Source organism: Equus quagga, chromosome 12 (assembly GCF_021613505.1).
Source record: "Equus quagga isolate Etosha38 chromosome 12, UCLA_HA_Equagga_1.0, whole genome shotgun sequence".
NCBI lineage: Eukaryota > Metazoa > Chordata > Mammalia > Perissodactyla > Equidae > Equus > Equus quagga.
Genome location: NC_060278.1, coordinates 31,300,704 through 31,325,616, shown reverse-complemented (window position 1 = coordinate 31,325,616; position 24,913 = coordinate 31,300,704). Strand labels below are relative to the sequence as shown.

The window sequence follows — 24,913 nt, the reverse complement described above, 5'->3', positions numbered from 1 at the left end:
TGCTCTCTAAAGGATGATTTTATTGCCACACCTAGGAACTGAGAATCCCTGATAAGAAACTTGGGATTTGATATACTTTATGGCAATGCTCAGATCATTACCTTGTAACTGACCTGATAAAGTTTTCAAATAAAATTTTATTAATGATACTCATTATATTAATACCTCTTACTGTATGCCTTATGCTTTTGCATAATTAGCCGCCATAAACAATCCTCTGAGAGCGAGCATTATTTCCCCCATTTTGTAAAAGAGGAGGCAAGGATAGGAGTTGAGTCACTTGCTGAAGCTCACGTGCCGTGGCTTGTAAGGTGCAGAACTGGAACATGAACCTGGGCCTTCAACTCTTCATGGTGGCAAGTGTTTATTAAGTGTTTTATGCAAATAGGATTTCAAACTCTTGGGAGAATAGTAAAAATATCAAAGACCTGTCAGTTTTTCATTGACAGGATTTATAAAATCCTCTCACATGTATTCTCCAACATGAATGTTAATACACTTTCTCTTTGTCAAGTGTCCTCTTTCTGTTTTCTTTAAATGAATGGTTTCTCTTCTGTTCTATATGAACAAGTAGACTTCACTGTTCTGCATAAAATCAAGAAAATCACACACTGACATTTGTTATTAGCATGTAAAAAAATTCTGTTTCCTCCACAAACCATTTATATAAATGTTTATGGGATGGCTGAAGAGGCCTGGTCCTCAGCTTGGTCTAATCCTGTTTGCCATGTAGTGCTGTGTGACCTTAAGGAGAAGCAAGCCTCTAATCTCAGTTTAGTGTCACATCAGAAAGTTGTTGGGAATATTACTGAGACACTAAAAAGTAAAGCACTTTGTAAATGTTAAAGTCCTATACAAATGTAAGAAATTGTTCAATTACTCCCTAGAGCTAAGAGCTAAAGAAAGGATAGTGGCCTGCCGCAAGCCAAGGATTGACTGGACTTGTCTAAGTACTGGACTGAACAAAAAGGAGGTGGACCAGGTCACATAAGAGCGAGGGGACGTGGGTGGGGTTGAGGAGCGCACAGGTACCCGAGGAAGAGCCGTGACCATGCGCACACCTTTGGGAACCTCCGAACAGTGCAGAGCTGTGCTGCCGTTTGGCAAATGATCGTAGCCAGGAAATCCTGACGATCGCAGAGGCTTCCTTTAGGAACGCCACAAAGACACAGGAGGCATGCTTGTCTGACCTGCTGATGACACAAACGGGCTCGTTAACAGGATTTGAGAAGTTGAAGGTGCGTTCGAGATGACTCAGAAGCAGAATAGCTAACGGTTGACCAGACGCTGGGCAGGCCCCCTAGGCGCAAACTCCAACCCCGCCGCCCACTAGCTGTGTGACCACGGCTGCTTACCAGCCCTGCTGTGCCCTGGCTTCGCCACCCACTTCACAGGATCGCTGTGGGAATTAAACGAGTTGGTATGTGCTCAACCGCTTTGACGAGCGCTTGACCCGCGGCCACACCCACACACGGCTCACCCTGGGCCGCGGTCCGGGGCTACCTGAGGGAGTGGCCGTGCTGACGGCAGCTTACGGTAAGCGTCCCAATGCTCCGCGCTCAGTCGGACTCCAGAGCGCCGTCTCCCACCCGCTCCGCCGGCCTCCTCCCGCGCTGAGAGGAGCCGGCCGCCACGGCCTGCCGTCCGCGGGCTTCTCCTCTGCCGCTCGTTCTGGGGATCGAACTCGTCCTCTGACCTGTCTCCCTCGGCGTGCCCTCACCTTTGCCCCGGGATGCCTTGCCCATCGCGCTGGTGCACAGTCTGCGCGGCAGCTCAGCCCTGCTCCCGGGGTCTCAGGGGCGTCAGGGCCGCGCCCCGCCACCGCGCTCCGCGGCGAGGGGGGGCCGACCTCCGCGGAGAAGAGGCCAGGGCCCGTGATGTTCAGAAGCGCTGCGTCTGCCGCCTCCGCCGCCGCGCAGGGCGGCCGTTCGGAGCTGACCGGAACCGTCAGGCTGGAAACGTCTGCTTCACCAGAGGCATCCACGCAGGGCGACCGGCGACGCGCCCACAAGGAGGGAGTCTGGACAGGCTGAGCGAGAGCTCCAGGGAAGTCCGGAGAGGCGGAGGCCGCCGGCGCGGACCAGCTCCAGTCAGGGCGAGACAGCAGCCGGCGAGCGAGCCGCGAAAGAGGGAGCCGAGACACAGAGACCAGCGCAGGGCCAGCCCTCACGGAAACGGAGGCGGCTTTGAGGAGACGGGAGGGAGCGAGGGCGACGACCGAGAAGAGGCCAGGCTACGCACGCGGTCCCAGGAAGGCGGCGGTCCAGGCCGGGGGGAGCAAGCGCCCCGCAGGCCGGGGCTCTCCCTGCGGCCGTCAGGCCTTCCCGGGCCGGGGCCGGTGGAGACGCCGTCCGGGGTCGCAGTCGGGGTCAGGGCCGGGCCGGCAGAGACGCGTCTCCTCGCAGACTAGCGCCCCGCCGCGCTCCGTATTTAACCGGACTTGCGCGCGTTTCCAAGCGCAGAGGCGGCGGCGGCCGCGCACGCGCAGAAGCGACGCGCCGTCCGGGAGCTCCGCCCGCGCTTGACCCCGCGGCCGCGCGCGCCCACGCCGGCCACGACCCCCGGGCCCCCAAGGCCCACGGGCCTCCAGAGTTCCTGCAGCCCCTGAGCCGGACCGGGCGGGGCGGCACAGACCCCGGGCCGGCCCGCCGGGACCCCCGTCCGCGGCAGGGAGTGAGCTCCGCGCCGCTCCGCCCCGCGCGCCCCCAGCCGGCCGCGCCCTCGCCCGAGCCGCGGGACCTCCGGGCCGCCCGGGGGCGCCGTGCGGGCTGAGGCAGAGCACCGGGCACACGGGGAGGGCTCGGAAGTGACGCGCATCCGGCGGAAGGCCCGCCCGCCCGCGCGGCGGTCCTCGTGTCAGACCGGCGGCATGGCGCACTACAACTTCAAGAAGATCACCGTGGTGCCGTCAGCCAAGGTAGGCGGCTCGAGGGGCCTTCCGTCCCCGCCTTTCTCCGCAAGTCGCCGAGGGCCGGGCCCGCAAGGCGGGGCTGGGAGAGGGGTCGCCGCCGCGCCAGCCTCGCCTCCCAGTCCACGTCGCCCGGCTTAGGGGTCCCCTCAAGGAGCGGGGGGGGGCTCCTTCCTTAGAGATTAGGTCCTTCCTCGGAGATCAGGCTCCTTCCTCAGAGGTTAGGGTCCCTCCTCAGACTTGGACATTAGGATTCTTCCTCAGAAGTCAGGGTCCTTCCTCGGAGGTCATGGTCCTTCCTCAGACGTTAGGGTCCCTCCTCAGAGGTTAGGTCGTTCCTCAGAGATTAGGTTCTTTGTCAGAGATTAGGGTCCTTCTTCAGAGATGAGGGACTTTCCTCTGAGATTAGGTTCCTTCCTCAGAGATCAGGGCCCACGGGGGTTAGGGTCTTTCCTCAGATGTTCAGGGTCACTCCTGAGAGTAGGGGGAGAGTCAGGGAAAACGTTATGAAGTAGGTAGCTGGAGCCTTAAGGGTTCACCGAATCTGCGAGATGGAGCGGGGATAGAGGAGGTCTCGAGGCGTGATCTGCCCCTCCCAGTGCTGACAGTGTTGTAGGCGCCTGGCTTTGTTTCTGTTTGCACTGGGGACTTCCTGCAAAAGTCTCCGTATGTATTTTAGGAGATTATAAACCGTGGGTTTTAGTTTTATCGATTATCTTGTATGCTTTCAAAGTCAAGGATATGCAAATCAAAACTGAAGGATTGTTTCTTTTTCTTTAAAATGTTTTCTGATTTTTGCTTGAGTTATCTGACTGCTTAAGTTCAAAGGTTCTTAGGTATTTAGAAAATAAGATAACCTAGGGCCGCCTGGTGGCGCAGTGGTTAAGGGCGCACATTCCGCTTCAGCGGCCTGGGGTTTGCCAGTTCAGATCCCGGGTGCGGACATGGCACCGCTTGGCAAACCATGCTGTGGTAGGCATCCCACGTATGAAATAGAGGAGGATGGGCATGGATGTTAGCTCAGGGCCAGTCTTCCTCAGCAAAAAGAGGAGGACTGGCAGCAGATGTTAGCTCAGGGCTAATCTTCATCAAAAAAAAATAAGATAACATCAAGGAAGTTTGGGATAAAATTTAATTCAGCAGCTGTTTGCTAAGTGTTTGTTAAAGGCAAAGACTATAAAAGATGAACAAAGTCGTATATAGAAGGCTAAAGATTTAGTTAGAAGAGTGTTTGTAGTTTAAAATGTGTGTTATTGTTAGATACTAGTTTTAAGAGGGTTTCAGATGAGTGTATGAAAAGTAGACGTTTCTGGTGTAACTGTGTCTTATTTTATTTAATTGCAGGACTTTATTGACCTGACATTGTCGAAGACTCAACGAAAGACTCCGACAGTTATTCATAAACATTACAAAATTCATCGCATTAGACATTTTTACATGAGGAAAGTCAAATTTACTCAACAGAATTACCATGACAGACTCTCACAGATTCTAACCGATTTCCCCAAATTGGATGTAAGTGACTCCAAGGGATAACATGGTTATATAAATATGAGGCTTCAGAAAAATCAGTGTTTAATCAGTTTGGCCTGCTCATCTGACAGATAATGAAGGACACAAAATAATTGACTTGTCGAAGTTTCCTCAGTGAGTTAGTGGCAAAGCTGGGAACAGAACACAGGTTTTTTGATTCCTTAGTGTTCTTCCTTTCCCCCAACCAAACCCCATCTAAGGGGCCCAAAGCTGTCTCCTCAAGCTTTGTTTGTAACCTCTGGGCTTGCAGGGGTCAACACAAGCTGTTTAAAAGCTGAGGACTGAATCTGGAAGTCTAGGGTTCTGGTGGCTCACTGGCTTGTCTCGGCTTCCTCTCCTCCCTCTTGTCCAAGGCTCCTGTTCTTGTGGGCTCACACTGGGTCAGTGGCCTGAGGTCCGCCACTGTTGTGATCTTGCTGCTTCATCAGCTGATGATGATCAGTTCAGCACTGACTGCTTTCTTCATTGCCAAGAGGAAGTCGAGTGGGGAGCTGTGACTTACATGTTAAGCCAAATAAGTTGAATTCTTCACTCTGCTGCATAGTGCAGTTGGCCTATTTCTTTAGCTATAGAGAGCAAGAGCAGACACTGCTTAGGAAGTCCCTGTGGGGGTCACACGGTTGCAGGGTTATTTGAGGTGATGAAAGATGTGGGGTCAGGAGGCCAGTGTAAGAGCCTAAATTTGCCACTGCCCAGAAATAGTCTCTGAAGGTAGGTTAAGGCAGAGAGAAGAGGTTGGTTTATGTGACCAGAATTTCTTTTGCATTGAAAAAGGTAATGATGGCTGTTTAAAAAAATACCGAAGTGTTTAAAATAAAAAGTAAATTCTGCTAGCAGACAGGCACTTATATGCATCTCTAGGACTTAGGTGCTTGATAGGTGCTTGTTGAATGAGTGAATAATTTTTGGCGATAGGGCAGGTGTTATAGAAAGTACCTGGGGATGAAAAAAGATGTAAGAATGAGATTATTCTAAACTGATTTGGTGTTAGGAAGCACCTGATTTGAGCAAACAGAAAATACCTTGATCTACTTAGTACCAGGTTTTTGTGGTTCTTTGTAAGAAATTTTACCTTTTTCATCCTTGGTATCTTTTTTATTATTACATTAGAGGTTTAAATTTATAAACATTCTGTTCCTGGTTTTTAGTTAGAGTGAGTAGTCTGAGGACAATTTTAGAGGAGAGAGTTAGAGTATGTTACCATTCATCAAATGGTTTTCATGTCTCAAGTACTCTTCTAGGTGCTAGGAATACAACGGTAATTTTAAAGAAAGGTCGCTATCCTTGTCTAGTAAACATGAAAATACAGAGTGTGTCAGATGAGAAAGGAAAGTAGGGAGTGCCTGAGCAGGGAGTTTGTAGCAGAGACTTGAAGGAAGTGAGATCATGAGCCGTGCAGCTATGTGGGAAAAGTGTACTGTAGGCACAGGAACAGCAAGTGCAAAGGCCATGAGGTCTACAATCTGATGTCTCTGAAGAGCAGGAAGACCGGGCAGGATGTGTGAGAGGGAGGGCACTAGAAGATGGATCAAAGAAGTAGTGGCTGGAGCAAGGCGACTTGTGTAGGACTTAAATTCTGTTCCTGAGGGAGCAGTCGGAGTTGAGCATGGGACATGCTGTGCTTTGACTTAGCTTTAGAGGATGACTGGCCCGTGTGGGAAGAGACCGTTCAGAGGTGAACGCAGCAACTTAGATGACTAGTGGTGGTGAAGGAGTAAAGTGGCTGGCTTCAGGGTATCCTTTGAAAGAGGAGCTAATGGATTTGCTCATAAGACAGGTGTGGGCTTTAGCACCTTGGGCAGTGCTATTGCTATTCACCGAGACACGGAAGGGGAGCAGATTTGAGGACAGGGAGAGCAGTTTGTACATGTTGATCATGAGATGTGGGTAAGTTGTCAAGGTAGAAGTGCCGAGCAGTCTGAGGCTCATGAGCAGTCTGGCCTGGAGATGTAAAAATGGGACCTGTGAAAATGTAGACATATTCGGAGCTCCATGAGACCACGTAGGAAATGAGTGTGGAAAGAAATGTGCTCCAGAAACTCGAGTTGAACATTGGGGTGGGAGCACAAGTCAGCAAGGGAGTTTGAGGAGTGGCCACAGTGGGTCCCGAGGCCGTTGAATAAAATGTATCAAGAAGGATGAGTGGCCAGCTGCCTAATGCTGCAAAGAGGTCTAGTAAATAAACGAGGATTGGAAGGTGACTGGTGATCTGATGAGCTGTTTTGATGGATTAGAGACAGTCCTGACTCGATTGGGTTTATGAAGAGTAGGAGGAAAGAAAAGACAGTATTTCTCTTCGTGTCATTTACCAAAAAAAGAAGCCGAGAAATGGAAGGATTGTGGGTTCAAGGGAGTTTTAAAACTTTTAGAGAATTTTTCTGGGAAATAACAGTATGTTTGCAAGCTGATGGGAATGGCCAGGTAGAGAAGGGAGAATTTCTGGAGCTCAGTTCTTGAGAAGTAAGGGGATGGGTCTAATGTAGAAATGGAGATCTGGCTTTGGCCAGGTCCAAGGACAGTAGTGGGGATCAAGGAAGCTTTCTTGGGCATGGGTCAGGTGCATGTGTGGGCAGAAGTAACTGCTGCGCCTGCTTCCCTGCTTTCTGCTGCTTTTTTTTCAGAAAACTACAGTCAGTCATTAGCCAGGAGAGAGGACTGGGGAGAAGATGCTAGGGGTGTGAGGGAAGAGGAAAAGGTGTGACATACTTCCCTAGAAAATAACTCTTCAAGTATTATTTACTTGGAGGGATGAGAAACTATTGTATCAAAATGACTGTTGTTTTTCTTGTTATAGGATATCCATCCATTTTATGCTGATTTGATGAACATTCTCTATGACAAAGATCATTACAAATTGGCTCTTGGACAAGTAAACATTGCCAAAAATTTAGTGGACAAGTAAGGTATCTTCTTAAGGTAGTATCTTTTAAATTATTGTCAAAAGTGAAAAAATTCTTAGATATTTCTATTTATTTCTTTAAGTGTTGCTAAAGATTATGTGCGGCTTATGAAATATGGTGATTCTCTCTACCGCTGCAAGCAGCTGAAGCGTGCTGCCCTTGGGCGAATGTGTACTATTATCAAGAGACAGAAGCAGAGTTTGGAATATTTGGAACAAGGTACTCGTTATGCATAAGCAAAAATGGTTTTTAGTGTATTTGATTAAGCTACCTGATCTTTGTTGAAAACTTATTTTTGAAATACTTGTTTATGTCTTATTTTAGAGATGACAGGGTCAAATTATTTTTCCCAGACTATCCTATAAGAAATTCTACCAGGCTAGTTATTAAAAAAGCAGCTAGCACTTATAATGCTTATAAATTAATAGCACTATTAGGAAATTTTTTTATCATATTTAGTAAGTAAGGCATATACATTATCAATCACAGGACAATACCAAAAAAATATAAAACTGACTCATAGCTTTACCTATTATTGACACTAGTTTTTTCTTAAATGCTTTTCTGTGTAATATGTGTTTGCGTTAAACTGCTACTCCAGTTTTGCCACCTGATAGTTTTGCTTAATAGGACAATTTCTGAATTAATGTAGTAGGATTTTTATTGAAACAGATATTTGCCTTTTTACATGCTTGTATTTTTACACTACAATTTTTTTTTCTTTTGAGGAAGATTAGCCCTGAGCTAACTGCTGCCAATCCTCCTCTTTCTGCTGAGGAAGACTGGCCCTGAGCTAAAATCCGTGCCCATCTTCCTCTACTTTATATGTGGGACGCCTACCACAACATGGCTTGCCAAGTGGTGCCGTGTCTGCACCCAGGATCCAAACCGGCGAACCCTGGGCTGCCAAAGCAGAACGTGCGCACTTAACTGCTGAGCCACCGGGCAGGCCCTACATTACAATTTTTTTTAATTCAGTTGGTTTTGTTCCCTCTCACTGTGCATCTGACAAATAATTTGTGACAAGATTGTAGTACTTGACTTCTTTGACAGTGCTTCAACTGATCTGTGTGATCCTCAGGGTAGCCCAGTAGTGTCACTGGAGCTGTGTGCCTTGCAGACGAGGCACCTGAGGATTGGTCATTACGTGGAAATAGCCCACTGCCTAGCCAGGAAGTGATGATGCGCATGCCCCCTTCAAAAATGCTTTTCCAAACATCATCTCACTTAGTAAGAATCATTTGGGCACTTCTTAGACAAGTTTTTGGCCCCACCTTTGACCTGTTGGATGGGATACCAAGTTGGTAGGGCCTAGGAATAGGATTCTTGGTACAGCCAGATTTGGGAAATACTGTTTGGTACCATGCTGCATCTGCAACTACTACTTTTTTCTTTCATTTGTATTTTCTCTGTCACTTATGTTATAAATGTTGGAGTGAGGTTAACACAACCATGGGCCTGGAGTATAAGTCAAGCAGATCTTAAACTTTTGAGTTTCTTAATTTTTCTTATGAATAATCAAACACATTTAATTTAAACTTCTCATAGTGCGTCAGCATTTGTCCCGTCTGCCAACTATTGACCCGAATACAAGGACCTTGCTTCTGTGTGGGTACCCGAATGTTGGCAAGTCCAGCTTCATCAATAAGGTTGGTCTGTCTCTGATGATAACATAGTGACCGAGGACCTGAGGCCAAAGCACTGCCATGTCCTGATCTTGGGTGGAGGACAACTGCCCTAGGCTTAAAACGCCGTTTCCATGAAGGGAAAATTGGCTCTGTCTGAACCTAGATTTATATTGCTCTTACAGAAACCATTTTATTTTTGATTGTTGTAAGTGTCCTACAGATTTGTAAGGGATTTGAGACATTTAAGTACATTTTTATTGACACATGGAGAGCTTCTCACAGGATATGTTGTCTCCGCATATTTTGGTAATGGTAGTGTCATGGGAGATACTGTTGACTATAGCAGCTTGCACTTGCTGAATTGGACTTCCTAGTCTTTGAAGGTATTTTTTGGGTGAATGTCACTTTGGTTGCTGTATCAACTTTCATATAAGCTATTTCGTCCAGGTAACAGTAAATGACTGCGTCTTCTTTACTGGCTAAGTTTATTAATTGGGGCTCAGAGGTATTATGTAAGTAACTTGGTGCTTCAGAACAATTTAGCTGAACTTGAGGGACCTGAAGAGAGTAGAAACACTGTTTAAAATGTTAGTTTGCAGCCAGCAACAAAACAAAAGATACCAAAAAACAATTGTTACGTGTGTTGTGGATACTTGCTGCCAAAACCACTTTGACTTTTAAGCAGATCTGTAGGTTTTTATTTAGTCCAAAAATTGCCATGACGTGGTGATAAGCCAAAGTTCTGCAATGACCTAGCTAATGTCTCAAACACTTGTAAGCCTGTGCTGTGGGGTGTCAGCCACTTAAGTAATTAAAATTAAACAGTAAAAAAATTCAGTTCCTCAGTTGCACTGAGCATGTTTCAAGAGTTCATGAGGACACGTGGCTAGCAGGCCCTGTATTGGACAGTCCAGATGTAGAATGTTTCCATTGTCACAGAAAGTTCTGTTGGGCATTGCTGGGTCTGGGGAGGATGAGAGGAGAAGCTGATGGATGTCTTCTAAATACTGGGCCTTGCCTCATAATCCCTGATTTAGACCCTTCCTTCACTGGCCCAGTGGTATGAGGAAATGGAGCCTGTCCATCTGTCAAAGTGTGGTAGCTCCTGTCCACAGCAGTTTAATCATGTGAGGGCTCTCTCTTTTATTTTTCCTGCCAAAAAAATTAGTCTTGATACCATGTAGGTGCCACATTTACATTATTTAAGAGCAAACAAGCTGTAGAACTTCTGTGATTGTGGGAGTTTTGTTTTGTTTTAGGTGACAAGAGCAGATGTGGATGTCCAACCTTATGCATTCACAACCAAGTCTCTGTTTGTCGGGCACATGGATTATAAGTATCTGCGTTGGCAGGTGAGAGTTCTTTAAACAGATGTCTTGGTGGTTTTGTTAATGGAGTTTGATTTTCATGAGAAGACTGAGGAGGTAGGATAGATTCTCAGGGTTGCCAGGAACATCCCCATGGAGAAAACTCATTTGAGCTTTAAGGTTGCATGAGGGCAGTCCTTGTTTCTCTGATAGAATTCAGGGGAAGTATCCAGCTACCAGTACGCCTTTCTGTGTTATGTTAACAGTGTAACAATGGTGCTTCTGATGAAATGAAAATCTCCTTGTCATTGTTCTGACTCTGTCATTAGAAATGGCATCTGCCAGCTATTTGAAAGTGGGAAGCAATCTGTTTCCACAGTTGACTTGAATTTTATAGATGATGAAGTAATTCCTAAACCATGGGAGTGTTTGCCAGTTATTCCAGTTCTATTTTATGATGTCACTAATGAAAAGAGGAGTCATTCTCTCAAGGTCATTGGCTAGTTCTTTAGTGAGCTCTCAGGGTCCCTCCACCATTCCTTTAAATATTGAAAGATTATATACTTTTTCCTCACTGCTTTATTTTAGTAGAGTTGGTTGGGAGACCTACATTTTATTTACCAGTTTTCTCAGGACTTGTTTGGGTATGTGAGTGACCTCTAGGATGTGCTGGACGAGAAGTTTGTGAATGTGGACGCTTTGGAGTAATGAATCTAACAATTAGGTTGTAGATACTCCGGGGATTTTGGACCACCCTCTGGAGGATCGGAACACCATTGAAATGCAGGCCATCACGGCCCTGGCCCACCTGCGTGCCGCAGTTCTGTATGTGATGGATTTGTCTGAGCAGTGTGGGCATGGGCTGAAGGAGCAGCTGGAGCTCTTCCAGAATATCAGACCCCTCTTTATCAACAAGGTAAGTGTGATAACCAGTATTTTCATTTATAACCTGCAGTGTAGAGGTAATAATTTATTTTTTTCCCTTGTTCTAGCCTCTTATAGTTGTGGCAAACAAATGTGATGTAAAGAGGATAGCTGAACTTCCTGAAGACGATCAGGTAAATCATCTTAACATTTTGAATATTTCTTACTTAACCAATTCTGAATCTCATCTCAGGCAACAAAAATTTAGGAGGAGTGTTAGCAGTGCTAGTCCTGTTTTCTTATTTTACAGTTGAGATAACATCCTCTGGTTTAGTTGACATAATGTTATAAAAACCTAGTTAGTGGCGAACTAAAACCGAAATTTCCCGATTCCTACTCTGTTGTAGAGGCTATGGAAACATCCATGCATTCAACAGGTCGGTGCATTTAACCTTTGGAAGATGTGCTTCCTTGGGAAGGGATTGTTCTCTTACATTGGTGCCTTAAAAGAAAGCACTTTAAGGTGTGCTTTGCCTCTTCCAGGCCTCAGGCTACCAGTGCACTGGAGCAGCACTTTGCAGAATAAGTTTTTAGGTAGGAAGGGTTTCATGTGTGTTACTTACATACCTGCCACTTCTGTTCTGTGGTGAAATAAGTTTGGGAATTGAGTGAGTGAATGGAGGAGAAGGAACATGGGCACACTTTGCAGAACCGTGAGTGTGCATTGTCTGCTATAATTTTCCAAGAGGCAAGTAATATTGTTAGCCCTAGTTTTTCAAAATAATTTGACCCTGCAGCCCTCTTTAATAGGCATATTTCAGGATACGTGCTTAGAGAAGCATTGCACTAGTACGGTGGTTCTCCTATCATGGTCCCCAGCCAGCAGCGTCAGCATTGCTTTCCCATAGTAATGTGTCATAAATGCAAATTCTTGGGTATACCCCAGGCCTACAAAATCACAAACTGGGGAGGCTCCCAGCAACCTGGATTTGAATGTACTCCCAGGTAGTGGATGCACACTTGAGTTTGAGAACCACTGCACTGGAATAATGAACTCATCTGGCCACATCTCCTAGAGTGTAGTCGTTTACCACATCAAAGGAGACCCTCTTGAGGGAGGGGTGTGCTGCTCTCTTCTCAGTCAGTGTCTCTGTCTTGTTCTATTTAGATGTTTAATACTTGGTAAGAGTTCGGTTCCTTGGGGCACTGCAGGGTATTTTTTAAATTACTAATTATATAAATACTGACATCAGAGAATTTGCTTGTCTTTGAAAGGACCTAAATATATATCGAGCAGTCTCAGGTTTCCAGGCTACAAGCATTATAGGGTGGGGAAGAGGGGAAGGCAGGAACACTGGGAAAGCTGAGAGTGGATGTTGTGCCAGATGCTCAGGCTCAGTGGTTAGACATGCTCCAGTCTCTGCTTCACTCCCTGCCAGCTGTGATGGACGAGGTCGCCTTTCAGGAATCAGTGATAGTAACAGCTGCATCATTGGGCTGTTTACCAATGACGTTGTCAGGGAGATTTAATGGAATTAGAAAGCAGGTGGGTAGTGGGCGCTGTAACGGTATTGCAGCCTGCCCTCTATTTATCCATGCTTCTAACTTCATTAGAGCAGCATCATAAGTTATTGCCTCATAATGCACGTGGTGGATGCTGTCACCATAAGCTCACGCAGATGTAGTGTCTTATGCAGGGTCATGTGCTAGTCATTGGTGGGATTGGCTCTCAGACCCTGGTATTCTCCAAGACCATTGATCTTTCCAGTGGAGGAGGGAGTCCTAAGTGGTAAGTTGGACCGTGTAGTAAGGAAGTAGATCTTGTTCATGAGAAGCTTAACTACCATGGGCGTGGTCACCTGCCTCTGAACCTGGCCGCATCTTCAGTGAGGTATCAACATGGCATTGGTGGAGGGACACACAATTGAAGTCCCTTCTCTTAGAGTCTTAGTGATTTATATGTAGCTAGATTCATAAACATTTTTGTGTTTTCTAAGGAATTCTCTTAGCCTGGGGAGACCAAATATTTTATTAAAAATAGCGTTGAAAACATTCTGGGAAAAAATCCGTTTATTGATCTTGTCAAGTTTCTTTTTGGAAGGTGAAGTCTCACAGAATGTTCCAGAGAGCCTCTAGTTTGCCTGCTATAGTCTGGTTTAATCCTCCCAGTAATTTATATTTTCCTAATTAGAGAAGAATATATGGAAAGATCAGATAACTGTTTAGGAGAGATGTCTGTTCTTCAGAAGTTCAAAAACAAACCACAGATGTTGTGCTCGTTAGCATTTATAACACCCAGTTGAGGAACAGTAAGATTTGTTCATGGGGAACTAGAAATAATGCATCTCTCATTTTTCCTTTGTATTCCTAGAAAATATTTATAGATTTGCAGGCTGAAGGATTTCCTGTGGTGGAGACCAGCACCCTCACGGAGGAGGGAGTTATTAAAGTGAAAACAGAGGTCAGTGCTTCCTTACAAGCAGGTGTTGACCTCTTTATTGTCTTTCTCTTGTTTCAGAAAAGTCAGTTGGCGGGGGAAATGTTTTCTTTCTAGGTGGTATTGACCTTGAGCACTGGTAGTAGTATAACTAGGCGAGAGAAATGAGTGTAAGTGCCCTCACTTAACCCGAGGTCCCCAACTGCCCAGGTGAATATAGGGATTTGAAGAGATACTTAGATTCACACTATAGGTAATTATAACTTAGGTCACTGTCTGCTGTGTCTTTTGACCTGCCAGTACTTCCATGGGCGCTGTCATGAAAACATGGAGTTTTTGTGGAACCTGTTTAAAACCGGAAGGCAATAAAATAGTGTGAAAAGCAAGAACAGCCTAAGGAGGCATTGCCTGTTGGATTTCACCTGTGATTCTAATTACCTTTCCTTCATTGCTATTTTTACCTGAAATAGAAAGGGCAGCTCTGATACTGTTGGTTTTTCTCAGGGCTCAGTTACTCCAGTCAGAGTCCTGAGATGGGACGTGAATCTAGTTCGGGACACTACTTAGCTAGCGTGAGGGTCACCACTGGTGGGATACAGGCCCCAGATGGGAGGTGGGAGCATTTGGGGCAAGCTTTGTGGCAGCACTGCCTTAGGGTTCTGCCTCCGATTGGGCCTGGCCTGGAAAGGGAGAAAGATGCCTTCTCCTGGAAGTATGGTCTGCCCCAGAGTAGTTACATGGACCTCAGGGTAGTCCTAAGGACTTAGCCACCAGATGTCACTACTGAGGAACATTGCACAGCATGCTCTAAACCTTTGGGACATAATCTGCTGGTTAACAGGGCGCTGGTTCCCGGTTCCTCCTGGGAAGATGTGACAGGAGGCTGCCACAGGATGCCTTGTGACTCGGTGCCTTGTTTTCTCACCTTAGGCTTGTGACAGGCTTTTGGCTCATCGAGTTGAAACCAAAATGAAAGGAAATAAAGTGAATGAGGTGCTGAACAAATTGCATTTAGCTATACCAAACAAAAGAGATGATAAGGTAAGGTTGCCTTTCCAGAGAGCCTTTGAGATAAGATAGTGTAGTGTTACTGATATGGTCAGTGGACAGCACCACATGCCTTTGTCCAGGAGTCGCAGATCCAAATGGATTTCATGAGTGGTCTTTAGTTTCTTTCTCAGAATGAAATGTATGACATGTATATCATAAAGAATTGAAAAGTTAAAAAAAAAAGTCTAAAATGCCAAGTTAAAACCACCTTCTCACTCCACCTGAGGCAGTTTCTGTTAACTCTGTCTTGTTTGTCCTTCCAGAAATATTTTTGGCATATAAGCATAACTTTTTAAAAAATTAACAGAACTGTATTAGGTTCTTTTAAAATTTTCGTTTTCTTGCCATTACAAACAGAGCTCAGGAGCACATCTTTATACATACGTGTTTGTTTTTAACTGCAAATATGTCTGTGGAGTAAATTTTAAGGTATGGCATTGAAAATCACATTGTCCTCAAAAAATGCCTTACTAGTTTATTCTCCACTGTGAACAGTTGGAGAATGCACATTTCTCTGCATCATTAATGGGTGTTAGCTTCTGTCAGTCTAATAGATTGAAATGGTTAAAGATGGTTTTACTGTGACGTATTTCTTTCTTTCTTTTTCTAAAGATCGGCATCAGAGCTAACATCTGTTGCCAATCTTTTTTTTTTTTTTGCTTCTTCTCCCCAAAGTCCCCCAGTAGATATTTAGATATTCTAGTTGTGAGTGCCTGTGGTTGTGCTGTGTTGGACACCACCTCAGTATGGCTTGATGTGCGGGGCCCTGTCCGTCCCTAGGATCTGAACCAGCAAAACCCTGGGCTGCTGAAGTGGAGCTTGTGAACTTAACCACTCCACCACGGGGCTGGCCCCTGTGATGTATTTCTTTAATGATTAGTGCAGTTGAGCATTTTTAAGGTGCTTGTTGGTCTTTTCGGTTCTTTTGGTCATTTGGTTTTTACTCATTGATTTGTAATTTTTATATTAAGGAAATCAGGCTCTTGTATGTTCTATAAGTATTTTTTTCTTTTTGATTTGGGGGATTTTTTTACCTCAAAGGAATCACATGTTTTTAAACTATTAGCATGTATATTAATATTTTCTTTGTGGCTGCTGAGTTTTGTGTCATGTATAGAAAGGCCTACTGTCCATTCCAAAAATACTCTTTAAGAATTATTTTTTCTTCTATATTTTGATGTTTAGTTTTTTAAAAATTTTGCCTATTTTGAATGGAACTCTTCACTCAGTCTTGAGTTTATTTTGTTCTTAGAAAGCAAGCGGAGATAGTTACCCAGCTCTGTTTTCAACTGGCTAGTCATTCGTCTCACAACTAATGATTGGATAATGTGTTTTCCATTGAATTTCTCATATGTACTTGGATTATGTCTAAATTTCTCATTCATCTGCTTTATTTCTCCTGATCACTTTCCTTGTCCATAATTTTTCTTGAAAATCTTGATGTTTATTTTTTTTGTAAATTAACTTTAGAATTGGCTTGTGAAGCCCTCCTGGCTTCCTTGCCCAAACTGGCCCTGCGTCCTGTTCTCTCCCCTTGATCATCTGTTGATTTTTAATTAGTCTGAGTACGGTTTTGCATTTTCCTTGCAGATGGAGAATTTGCTCCTACTTTTTCATTTTTGTGTTTCTTTCGCATTTAGCAAGGCGTTTCACATAAATATTTCTAATAATATCTTCTCAGGAGAGGCCCCCTTTCATCCCAGAAGGAGTGGTGGCACGCAAAAAGAGAATGGAAATTGGGGAGCCGAAGAGGAAAAGGGTAAGTTGCTATAGGTTTCCTTTTAGAGAGGGTCAGAAAGGCAGTGCATGCAGGAGGGGTGGAGACTTAGAGCATGAACATGCTGAGAGCACCTGGTGCCCGTGCTCTCAGGCTCTGAGAACATGGCCGTGAAATCTGATGAAGGTCCCTACCCTCGCGGATGGGAGATGGCAGTGAGTAAAGTATATACATAACAGATAGGGTCCACTGGATGGTCCAGGCAGCTTTCCTGCCAGGTAAAGGAGCTGAGCCTCGCAGGTGTTGAAAGCATTGGCTCTTAGATTGGAGAAGAGATGATTCACAGGGACAAGGAGGGAGCTCAGCATTTCTGGAACTGAAAGGTCAAATAGAGCTAATTTTAACTGTTTTGTTTTTTCATTGCAGGAACGAGATATTGAACTAGAAATGGGAGATGATTATATTTTGGATCTTCAAAGTAAGGGCTAGAATGTAATCGTTATTTTATTTTATTTTATTTGAAGAAGATTAGCCCTGAGCTAACATCTGCCTCCAATCCTCCTTTTGCTGAGGAAGACTGGCCCTGAGCTAACATCCGTGCCCATCTTCCTCCACTTTATGTGTGGGATGCCTGCCACAACATGGCTTGCCAAGCGGTGCCAGGTCTGCACCCGAGATCCGAACTGGCGAACCCCAGAATGCCACAGCAGAATGTGCGCACTTAACTGCTGTGCCACTGGGCCAGCCCCTGTTATTTTAAAATGCTAATTGCTTGTAAAGTGTTTAAGAAAACTGTGAAAGGACTTTAATGAATGAAAGTCTTCCAGCGTTTTGTTTAATTTCTTAAAGATGAAGGGTTGCATACTGACAGGGCTCTGTGAGATTTCTTCCAGGTAGTTTTCTGTCATTTTAGGATACCGGGATTTTTTTTGTAGCTTTCATAGCTTATAAATGCTGAACGATTTGATATTGTTAGTAATCTGTTATTCGTGCCTTTTGTTTTCCTTTGAGCGTATCTTCTTTTTTATTTTTGTGTTCCTTCTCTGGTCACTTGCTCCTAAGATACCAAATGGCCCTGGGAAATGTTTGGAGTAATTCTTTCATAAGCATGTCGCTTTGCTTATGTGGTGTCGAATATAAATGCTTTGTAGTCTTTATAGAGTGACATGACTTGCATAAGTTAACAGTTCATTTTGGTCACACAGTAGTTGAAGATAATAATAACTATAAATAACTTTTTTTTTAACTTTAGAGTACTGGGATATAATGAATTCATCTGAAAAGTATGATAAGATACCCGAGATCTGGGAAGGCCATAATATAGCTGATTATATTGATCCTGATGTCATGCAGGTTTGTGTCACTCGTTAAATTATGTTATTTTGTTAGTCCTTTTTAATGCAACCACTGGAAGGTATGAGCATAACCTTGGGTTCACCTCTGTCTGTTCCCCTCGCTCCTTCTACCCCCACCAAGCCTCCCGGCCCTGATCATGACCGCCTGCTCCTGCCAGGTGTCCTGAGACTCCAGGATTCTGCCAACTAGGCTGCCATGGGCGCAGCACCATTAATCCTCTTCCCCCCAGCTGGCATTCTTCCATCCGGGCCCCTTCCAGACTCCTCAAACCTGCTGGTACTTCCTTCTGCCAGTCTTAGCAGATGGCGCCCCTTTGGAAAGAAAATAGAGTTGTAGGGTGTGAATTTCCTGATCTCTCACTCTGTCCTTTCCCCCATGGGGCCTTCTCACCACAGAGGTTTAGCCCTGGGTGCAGGCTCAGCTTGCTCTCTGACCTGGCCCACTCTCGTCTTCTCTGGAGTTTTCTCCATCACCGATGTCTTCCTCCTGTTCACTCCTCTCTCCATTTGCTGTTTCTTAGCATGTGAGTGTCCACAAGTTTGTCTCATCTTTTCTGAAAAGCAAAAACTTTCTTAAACCCTGTGTCCTCTTTTAGTTGCTGTTCTTTCTCTCCTCACTCAAGCTTTTTAAAAAGATACTTTGTAAAATATTTGCAGTGTACGTTTCAGTACTTTCCGATCCTCAATTCCCAAATGCTGTCCTGAATTTACATTTCAGTCTGGTTGTCGACATCTGTGCAAGCTCTTCATACCCTACATTCCGGACTCATTTCTGCTCCAGAAGCTAACCTGGTTGATAGCATCATGATTTATCTGGGTATCCAAGGAGTAAACTTAATGTACGCCTCTTTCAGTCTTCTCTTCCTGTTTGCTCCGCTTCTGAAATAGTCCTTGTTCTGGCGTCTTACTTCACCTCACTGCCTTTGCTTTCATTGGTCTTCTTGCTTTTCATTTTGTTGTCCACACTCCCATGTGTGAGAAATCTCCTTCAAATGTTATTCTCCATTAAATTCTTGGGTACGCCTCTTGCTTTCTCTCTTGTTGTGTAGTGTCCAGTTTCCTTAGTCTCGGTTCAGCGTAGCCTGTGATTGGCCTGGCCTGTCCTCTTCCCGGCCTCCCCTACTCTGCACTTGTTACATAATTATTGATATGGGCACATTGGACTGTCAGATTTCTGTAAAGGTTTATTTGTTAGGTGGTGATATACATACACATAGTTTTTTTGTTTTTGTAATTGTAAAGGCAGTGAGGTGGTATCTTGGGATGGCAGGATGGATAAATGGGCTGTTGTCGTGTAACGCCAGTTCACAATGATGTTGTAAGTTTTTCAAGAAATGAGGTTCTTTGTATACCTGCTGGGAGTGGTGGAGAATGAGGGAGGTGACGTCCGCATGGTTTTAATCTTGGTATTTGGAGTAATTGTTTTTAAATGAGAAAAAGAAATGACACAGAAGAGTTAACAATATGCTGTCAGCTTAGCGTTCCTGCCGTCTTCATTTTCTTCACAGAATCTGTTAGCTGGGAGGTAAGCCCTGGCATGTAAGACGAGGCCCACCTGAGACAACCCTGGCATTCACTGCATCCTGAAAGGCTTAGTGGAAACCTTGTTCCCATATAAGCGTTGCTATGCTGGTGTATCAGTTTTTCATTATTGCTTTTGTTTAATTACAACTCTTTTTAAAGAAATTGGAAGAGTTGGAAAAAGAGGAAGAGCTAAGGACAGCTGCTGGAGAGTACGACAGTGAATCTGAAAGTGAAGATGAAGAAATGTTGGAAATCCGACAGCTGGCAAGACAAATTAGAGAAAAAAAGAAGTTGAAAATTTTGCAATCCAAAGAGAAGAATACACAGGGACCCAGAATGCCTCGAACTGCAAAGAAGGCAAGTTTTATGTCTCTTCAAAGAGGCATGGCCTGTTTCTTTGCTGATTGGATTCTTGTATAGTCATTGCTAAATACAGCATTTCAACTCATGTGTGTCCCTAAGATTGTTCATACTTTTTGTTTTTGAGGAAGATTAACCCTGAGCTAACATCCACTGCCAGTCCTCCTCTTTTTGCTGAGGAAGATTGGCCCTGAGCTAACATCTGTGCCCATCTTCCTCTACTTTACATGCGGTATGCCTGCCACAGTATGGCTTGCCAAGCGGTGCATAGGTCTGCCTCTGGGATCAGAATCAGCAAACCCTGGGCCACCAAAGCAGAACATGCGAACTTAACCACTGTGCCAGCCCCTGTTCGTACTTTGTTTTCTTGGTATATATTAATTTTTGAGCTTGCTTGATTATTATACCCTTTCTTGGTGACTTTGAAGTTCAGCACTATTAGATTCAAGTACTTTGCAGTTGTACAAATTAATTTCCTAATTCATGATATGTAGAAGTAAAGCCATCAATTCACATGTTCTTGTTTTATAATTTCTTTATTAGTCAGGACTCATCTTTTGCAATTTACAGAAACCTCACCCAATCTAACTTAAATCCAAAGGCAACTTATTGACTCCTATGACTGGTTAGGGTGGGGAGAATTGCACTTTAGGCACGAATGGATCAAATGATGTCAAGATTCTTTCCACTTCCCAGCTCTGTTTTCATTAGGTGTCTTTCTCTCCTGCTGCACGCTCTTGTCAGGGTGGCAGGTAAGGCTAGGTCCTGTGGGTGCCCCAAACCACAGGACATGGCAAAAATGGAAGGGCAGCTCCCTGAAGAAAGAGGGAGGGCAAAGTGTAATGAGAGAGGAAGAATAATGATGACGTTCCGGATGTTCACGGATTTTCATGGGATTTAATGAGTTGTCCAAAAACATGAACATGAGCCCATTTCATCAAACTAATTTTGCTTAAAACAAATATCCTTTTTAACACCATTTTAGGTTCAGCGGAAAGTCTTGGAGAATGAGATGCGCAGCCTTGGTGTTGACATGGATGATAAAGACAATGTGAGTGTGCAGAGATGGTCTCAGATGCTTACAAAGTTGGATGCAGCTTTCTCTTAAAAACTAGGGTCCTAGAAACCAATAGGATTACAGAGTTGACTAAAAAGGAAAATAGAATTTTAGTATTTCCATTGAGGAGCTTCATTAGCATGAATCTTGATTAGTAGTGGCTAGTTAAGGACTGAAGGATGCACACTGTTTTGTCCATTTCCCTCAGGGACTGGTTCAGGGGCATTTGGCTCAAGGGACTGTGCTCTTGGTGCAGGATGGTATTTCCAAACTTAGTTCTTGTTGTAGATAGACCTTGCATGCTCCATCGTCCTTAATTAAAATTCATCCCTGGGGTTGGGGGAGGTTCCCCTGGGTGTTACTCCAATGTTCTGCTTCAGTTCACCTCAGTTACAAGAGGCAGCCCCAGTGCGTTTTCTTTTTCTTTTGTTTTTTTGCTTCATGTCAGTGTTTTATTATATATCTATTTACATTATCTTCCATTCCAGGTTAATGGAAAATTTGGAATATACTGAAAACTTCTTAGAAAGAAAAAAGATCACTTGTGGTTACAGCACACAAAAATAAGCTAGGTTGACATGTACATTTTTGCATCTACTTTTCATTGTAGTATAAGCATTTTTCATTTTCTCACCTTTTTAATTGAGTAAAAACATTTAGTTTCTTTATTTAGGCGTTTTGGATTGTTTGCAGTTTAAAAATTCATATTGTGTCTCCACAAACAATGTAGGATGATGTGTAAGAAGTATACAAGAAAATAGAAGAATTTGCATAGGGAAAAGTACGAATTGGAATAAAATGTCAAAGAGAACAAAACAGATAAATTTATATTGTTCTATACAATTTTTTTACTTAAACTATGACTTTGATTTTGGTGACTAGTCTTTACACAGTGCTTTCATTAGCTTCGGTTCAGTTACCAAATAAAGATGAGATGTTATTGAGCTTCTCAATGTGAGAGGAACTTAGGCTATAAATACTTCAGAACTATTTTCCTGGGAGCCCAAAGATTAGAAGGCATTTCAGATACCTATTATGAATTCTAATGTTTTTGCTTGATGAATTATGCCAGAGCATAATATACATCTTCATATAGAGAACTTTTTCATATTCTGGATTATTTTCTCAAAACAGATCCCCAGAAGTGCAGTTACTAAAAGGGATAACATTGTGTTAAGGTTTTTTTCCAACAAGCGTGGACTAATTTGGGTTTTAATCAGCAATGTATGAGAGTATCTTGCTCACATGGAGTACTATTTTCGAAGATTGGCACCTGAGCTAACATCTGTTGCCAATCTTTTTTTTTCCTTCTTCTTCTTCCCAAAGTCTCCCAGTACGTAGTTATACATTCTAGTTGTAGGTCCTTCTGGTGGTGCTGTGTGGGATGCTGCCTCAGCATGGCTTGATGAACGGTGCTAGGTCCGTGCCCAGGATCCAAACCAGTGAAACCCTGGGCCTCCGAAGCAGAGTTCATGAACTTAGCCACTCGGCCACAGGGCCAGCCCCCACATGGAGTACTATTTTAATGTACATATATAGCTTCTGACTTTCAGTTGTTTATTAACTGCTAGGCTCACTGCCTACATGACTTTCATGGTAGTTGTATTATTATTATTTCCCTGTTATTTACATCAGTTTACATAGTTATTTCAGTAACGAGGGTGAACAACGCACCTATGACCAGTATGAGCAGAGCTGACTTGCCCAGGGACTGACCACAGAGCCTGTCCTTAGCAGTCTGCATGTCTTTGCTTAGCCTCAAGGCTGAACTTTCTCATGGCTATCACTCTGTGTTCATATAGATAACCCCAAAATGGAGAGGTGAAGGAGAGAGACTCTTTATGTCTAAAACAGAAATTCTGATGCTAATCCGATGATCCTAGGGTAAGGGAAAACATTGTTGAATGGGCAGTTCTATGTAAACTTAGTTAAATGGAGTTAAAATCAGCTTTGTAATATAAAGTAGTTGTGTTAAGTGAAAAAGAATGTTTGACCAGTAATTGATGTGAAATTAACCGTATTTTAAAGACCTTTACCTTATTTTATAATGGTTCTAAAAGCTCCTAACTGTTCTCTTCCCTCATCGGGGTAATTTCACGTTTGTCACTAAGTCTGGAAGCCAGGCTGGGGTACTGAGGCACTGAAGTTTGCTTTTCAGGCCCATTATGCAGTCCAGGCCAGGAGATCTCGGAGTGTTACTAGGAAAAGAAACCGGGAAGACTCTGTTCCACCCTCTTCTGTAGCCCGGAGTCGCAGTTGCTCTCGAACTCCACGTGATGTCTCTGGTCTTCGGGACGTCAAGGTTAGTCTCTGTAATGTGTCATTAAAAAACAACAGCCTCTGCTTTTAATTACATGAGACTCAGGGCAAAACACCCACACCTTTCATTTGGAGTGGCAGGGACGGCAGATGGGGGATTAGCTGCATTCTGCACCCCAAAAAGTAAGCTTGGGCCAGGGTACAGTGGGTGTCCCTGGATCTTTGCCCTAGGTACAGCATCCATGAGTGGTGTCCTTTCTCAGGAGTGGACAGAAGCATGGCGTCATAAGGCACCAGGCGATCTAGTCTAGGTCCCAGCCATTTACAGTTGTGATAGGAAATGGACCCTGATCAGAACCTAGAGGCCTGGGAGCCGCAAACCCATGCAGGTAACCAGACCAGAGGGAGTTGTTTTGGCCAGTCTGTTGGGAAAGACATTTTGGATGTACACAGTCTTTTTTGCTGAAGCTTCTTTTTATTTAAAAAACACAAACAGTATTAGTTTCAGCATTTTGAAAGTTTAGACATAGGAGAAATTCTGTATGTAAACTTGCAGCAGTCTTCTTTATAGAAGCCTGTGTTTTCCATTCCTCCATGGCACCTCCGTCTAGAAATCTGGATTTTAATACCAGCATTGCCACTTATCAGTCAGATGTGAGCAGTACAATTTCATGGGCCGGAATCTCAGTTTCTTTCTCTGTCTAAGGGGGAGTTAGATGTATCTAATCTTCCAGATCTAAAATGTGTCTGGTCCTTCTAGGTACAAAACTTCTCTAGATATAATTTTACCCCATCTTTATACACAGATATTGGTTGAATTCCTGCAGATACTGTGGAGAGTCTGAGGGAAAACAGTAGTGAGTGAGACTTACCAGGTCTTCTCCACAGAATAGACCTGGACCACTGAGACAGGTAACAAAGATACATGAGGAAATTTAGTTTTGGTAGCTAATGTGTTTTATGGTTTCTTCTCCTTTATAGATGGTGAAGAAAGCAAAGACTATGATGAAGAATGCTCAGAAGAAGATGAATCGCTTGGGGAAGAAAGGCGAGGCAGACAGACATGTATTTGATATGAAGCCCAAGCACTTACTCTCTGGAAAGAGGAAAGCCGGTAAAAAGGACAGGAGATAGTGTCCTTGTCAGCTGAAACAGTTTAGCTAGACTGTTGTTTGTTTCTTGTTTTGGTATGGTATGGTTTCATAAAATTGGAGTCATGATCTATAAACTGAAAATAACAATAGCAGTTGTTGCTTTGCTTAGAACTATGGTTAATCCTTAACTATACAGGTGTGGGACATTTTTATCACTGCATATTACATTTTGAGTAGAGAGTGGTTTCTGCATTTAATGGAGTTTTGATTGCTTCAGATTTGCAGAACTGGAAAGATGTATTGATTTGACTATGTGGTTTTTTTTTCTCCCGACGTCCACCCACTACATAGCTGTATGTTTTAATTGCGGGTCCTTCTAGTTGTGCATTATGTTGTTTTTGATGGAGAAAAATCTTTTCTTCTGCAAGAGGGAACTTTGGTTTACTGCACATGAATAGTCTTTTTTTGCAAAGAAAACTTCTCCACTTGTGGACATGGGCAGAAAGCTGCTATTCCTGTCCTGCAGACACAGGAGCAAATGCAAGTTTATATGTTGGAATGCCAGGGCTAAATTATTTTCTAGTCTTTTTGTACAGAGTACCAATGTAATTCGTCTTCAACTATTTGATCCAAAATAAATTTCTAAAAGAAAATAGTTTGTATTTATTTAGGGTTATTTTGTTTTGTTTTGTTGACTTAGTTACAAATTAGTGTTGATTTGGTCAGATAAACAGGTGAAAAAATAAATGACAATTCCTTTTTGTTTTTAAAATCACAATAAGCTCACACCCATTAGGATGGCCACTATCAAAAGAACAGAAAATAGGTGGAGTGATGTCAGCTTCATGGCCGAGTGAGCCCATCTCTTAGTCTCTCCCCACTAACATACAATGAAAAGGACATTCATAAACCAACAGAGG

The 24,913-nt window shown here is 43.8% G+C and overlaps 2 protein-coding genes across 2 annotated transcripts; one reads left to right on the top strand and one right to left on the bottom strand.

The window, feature by feature from the left end:
* LOC124248147 (uncharacterized) lies at positions 1–2,817 on the bottom strand. The gene is made up of 3 exons (XM_046677999.1): positions 2,449–2,817; positions 1,536–2,233; positions 1–1,190 (listed from the first exon to the last, which is right to left on the bottom strand). The coding sequence occupies exons 1-3, from the start codon at positions 2,815–2,817 to the stop codon at positions 947–949; spliced, it is 1,311 nt and encodes a 436-aa protein (XP_046533955.1). The 3' UTR covers positions 1–946.
* On the top strand, positions 2,732–24,646 carry GTPBP4 (GTP binding protein 4). Its single transcript, XM_046678494.1, has 17 exons — positions 2,732–2,917; positions 4,253–4,423; positions 7,236–7,339; positions 7,424–7,560; positions 8,890–8,990; positions 10,229–10,321; positions 11,001–11,192; positions 11,269–11,334; positions 13,512–13,601; positions 14,508–14,618; positions 16,309–16,386; positions 16,771–16,822; positions 17,597–17,697; positions 19,383–19,580; positions 20,569–20,634; positions 22,799–22,942; positions 23,881–24,646. Exons 1-17 carry the CDS (start codon positions 2,870–2,872, stop codon positions 24,031–24,033), a joined length of 1,905 nt encoding a protein of 634 aa, XP_046534450.1. The 5' UTR covers positions 2,732–2,869; the 3' UTR covers positions 24,034–24,646.
* Positions 24,647–24,913: the final 267 nt, after the last annotated feature.

Coding starts and splice junctions, on each gene's coding strand:
- LOC124248147 (XM_046677999.1), bottom strand. CDS start 2,817: ATGCGCGTCACTTCCGAGCCCTCCCCGTGTGCCCGGTGCTCTGCCTCA. Junction 2,234..2,448: donor CCGCCTCTGCGCTTGGAAAC/GCGCGCAAGTCC, acceptor CCGCGTGCGTAG/CCTGGCCTCTTCTCGGTCGT. Junction 1,191..1,535: donor GGAGCATTGGGACGCTTACC/GTAAGCTGCCGT, acceptor TGTCATCAGCAG/GTCAGACAAGCATGCCTCCT.
- GTPBP4 (XM_046678494.1), top strand. CDS start 2,870: ATGGCGCACTACAACTTCAAGAAGATCACCGTGGTGCCGTCAGCCAAG. Junction 7,340..7,423: donor GCCAAAAATTTAGTGGACAA/GTAAGGTATCTT, acceptor TATTTCTTTAAG/TGTTGCTAAAGATTATGTGC. Junction 19,581..20,568: donor TGCCTCGAACTGCAAAGAAG/GCAAGTTTTATG, acceptor ACACCATTTTAG/GTTCAGCGGAAAGTCTTGGA.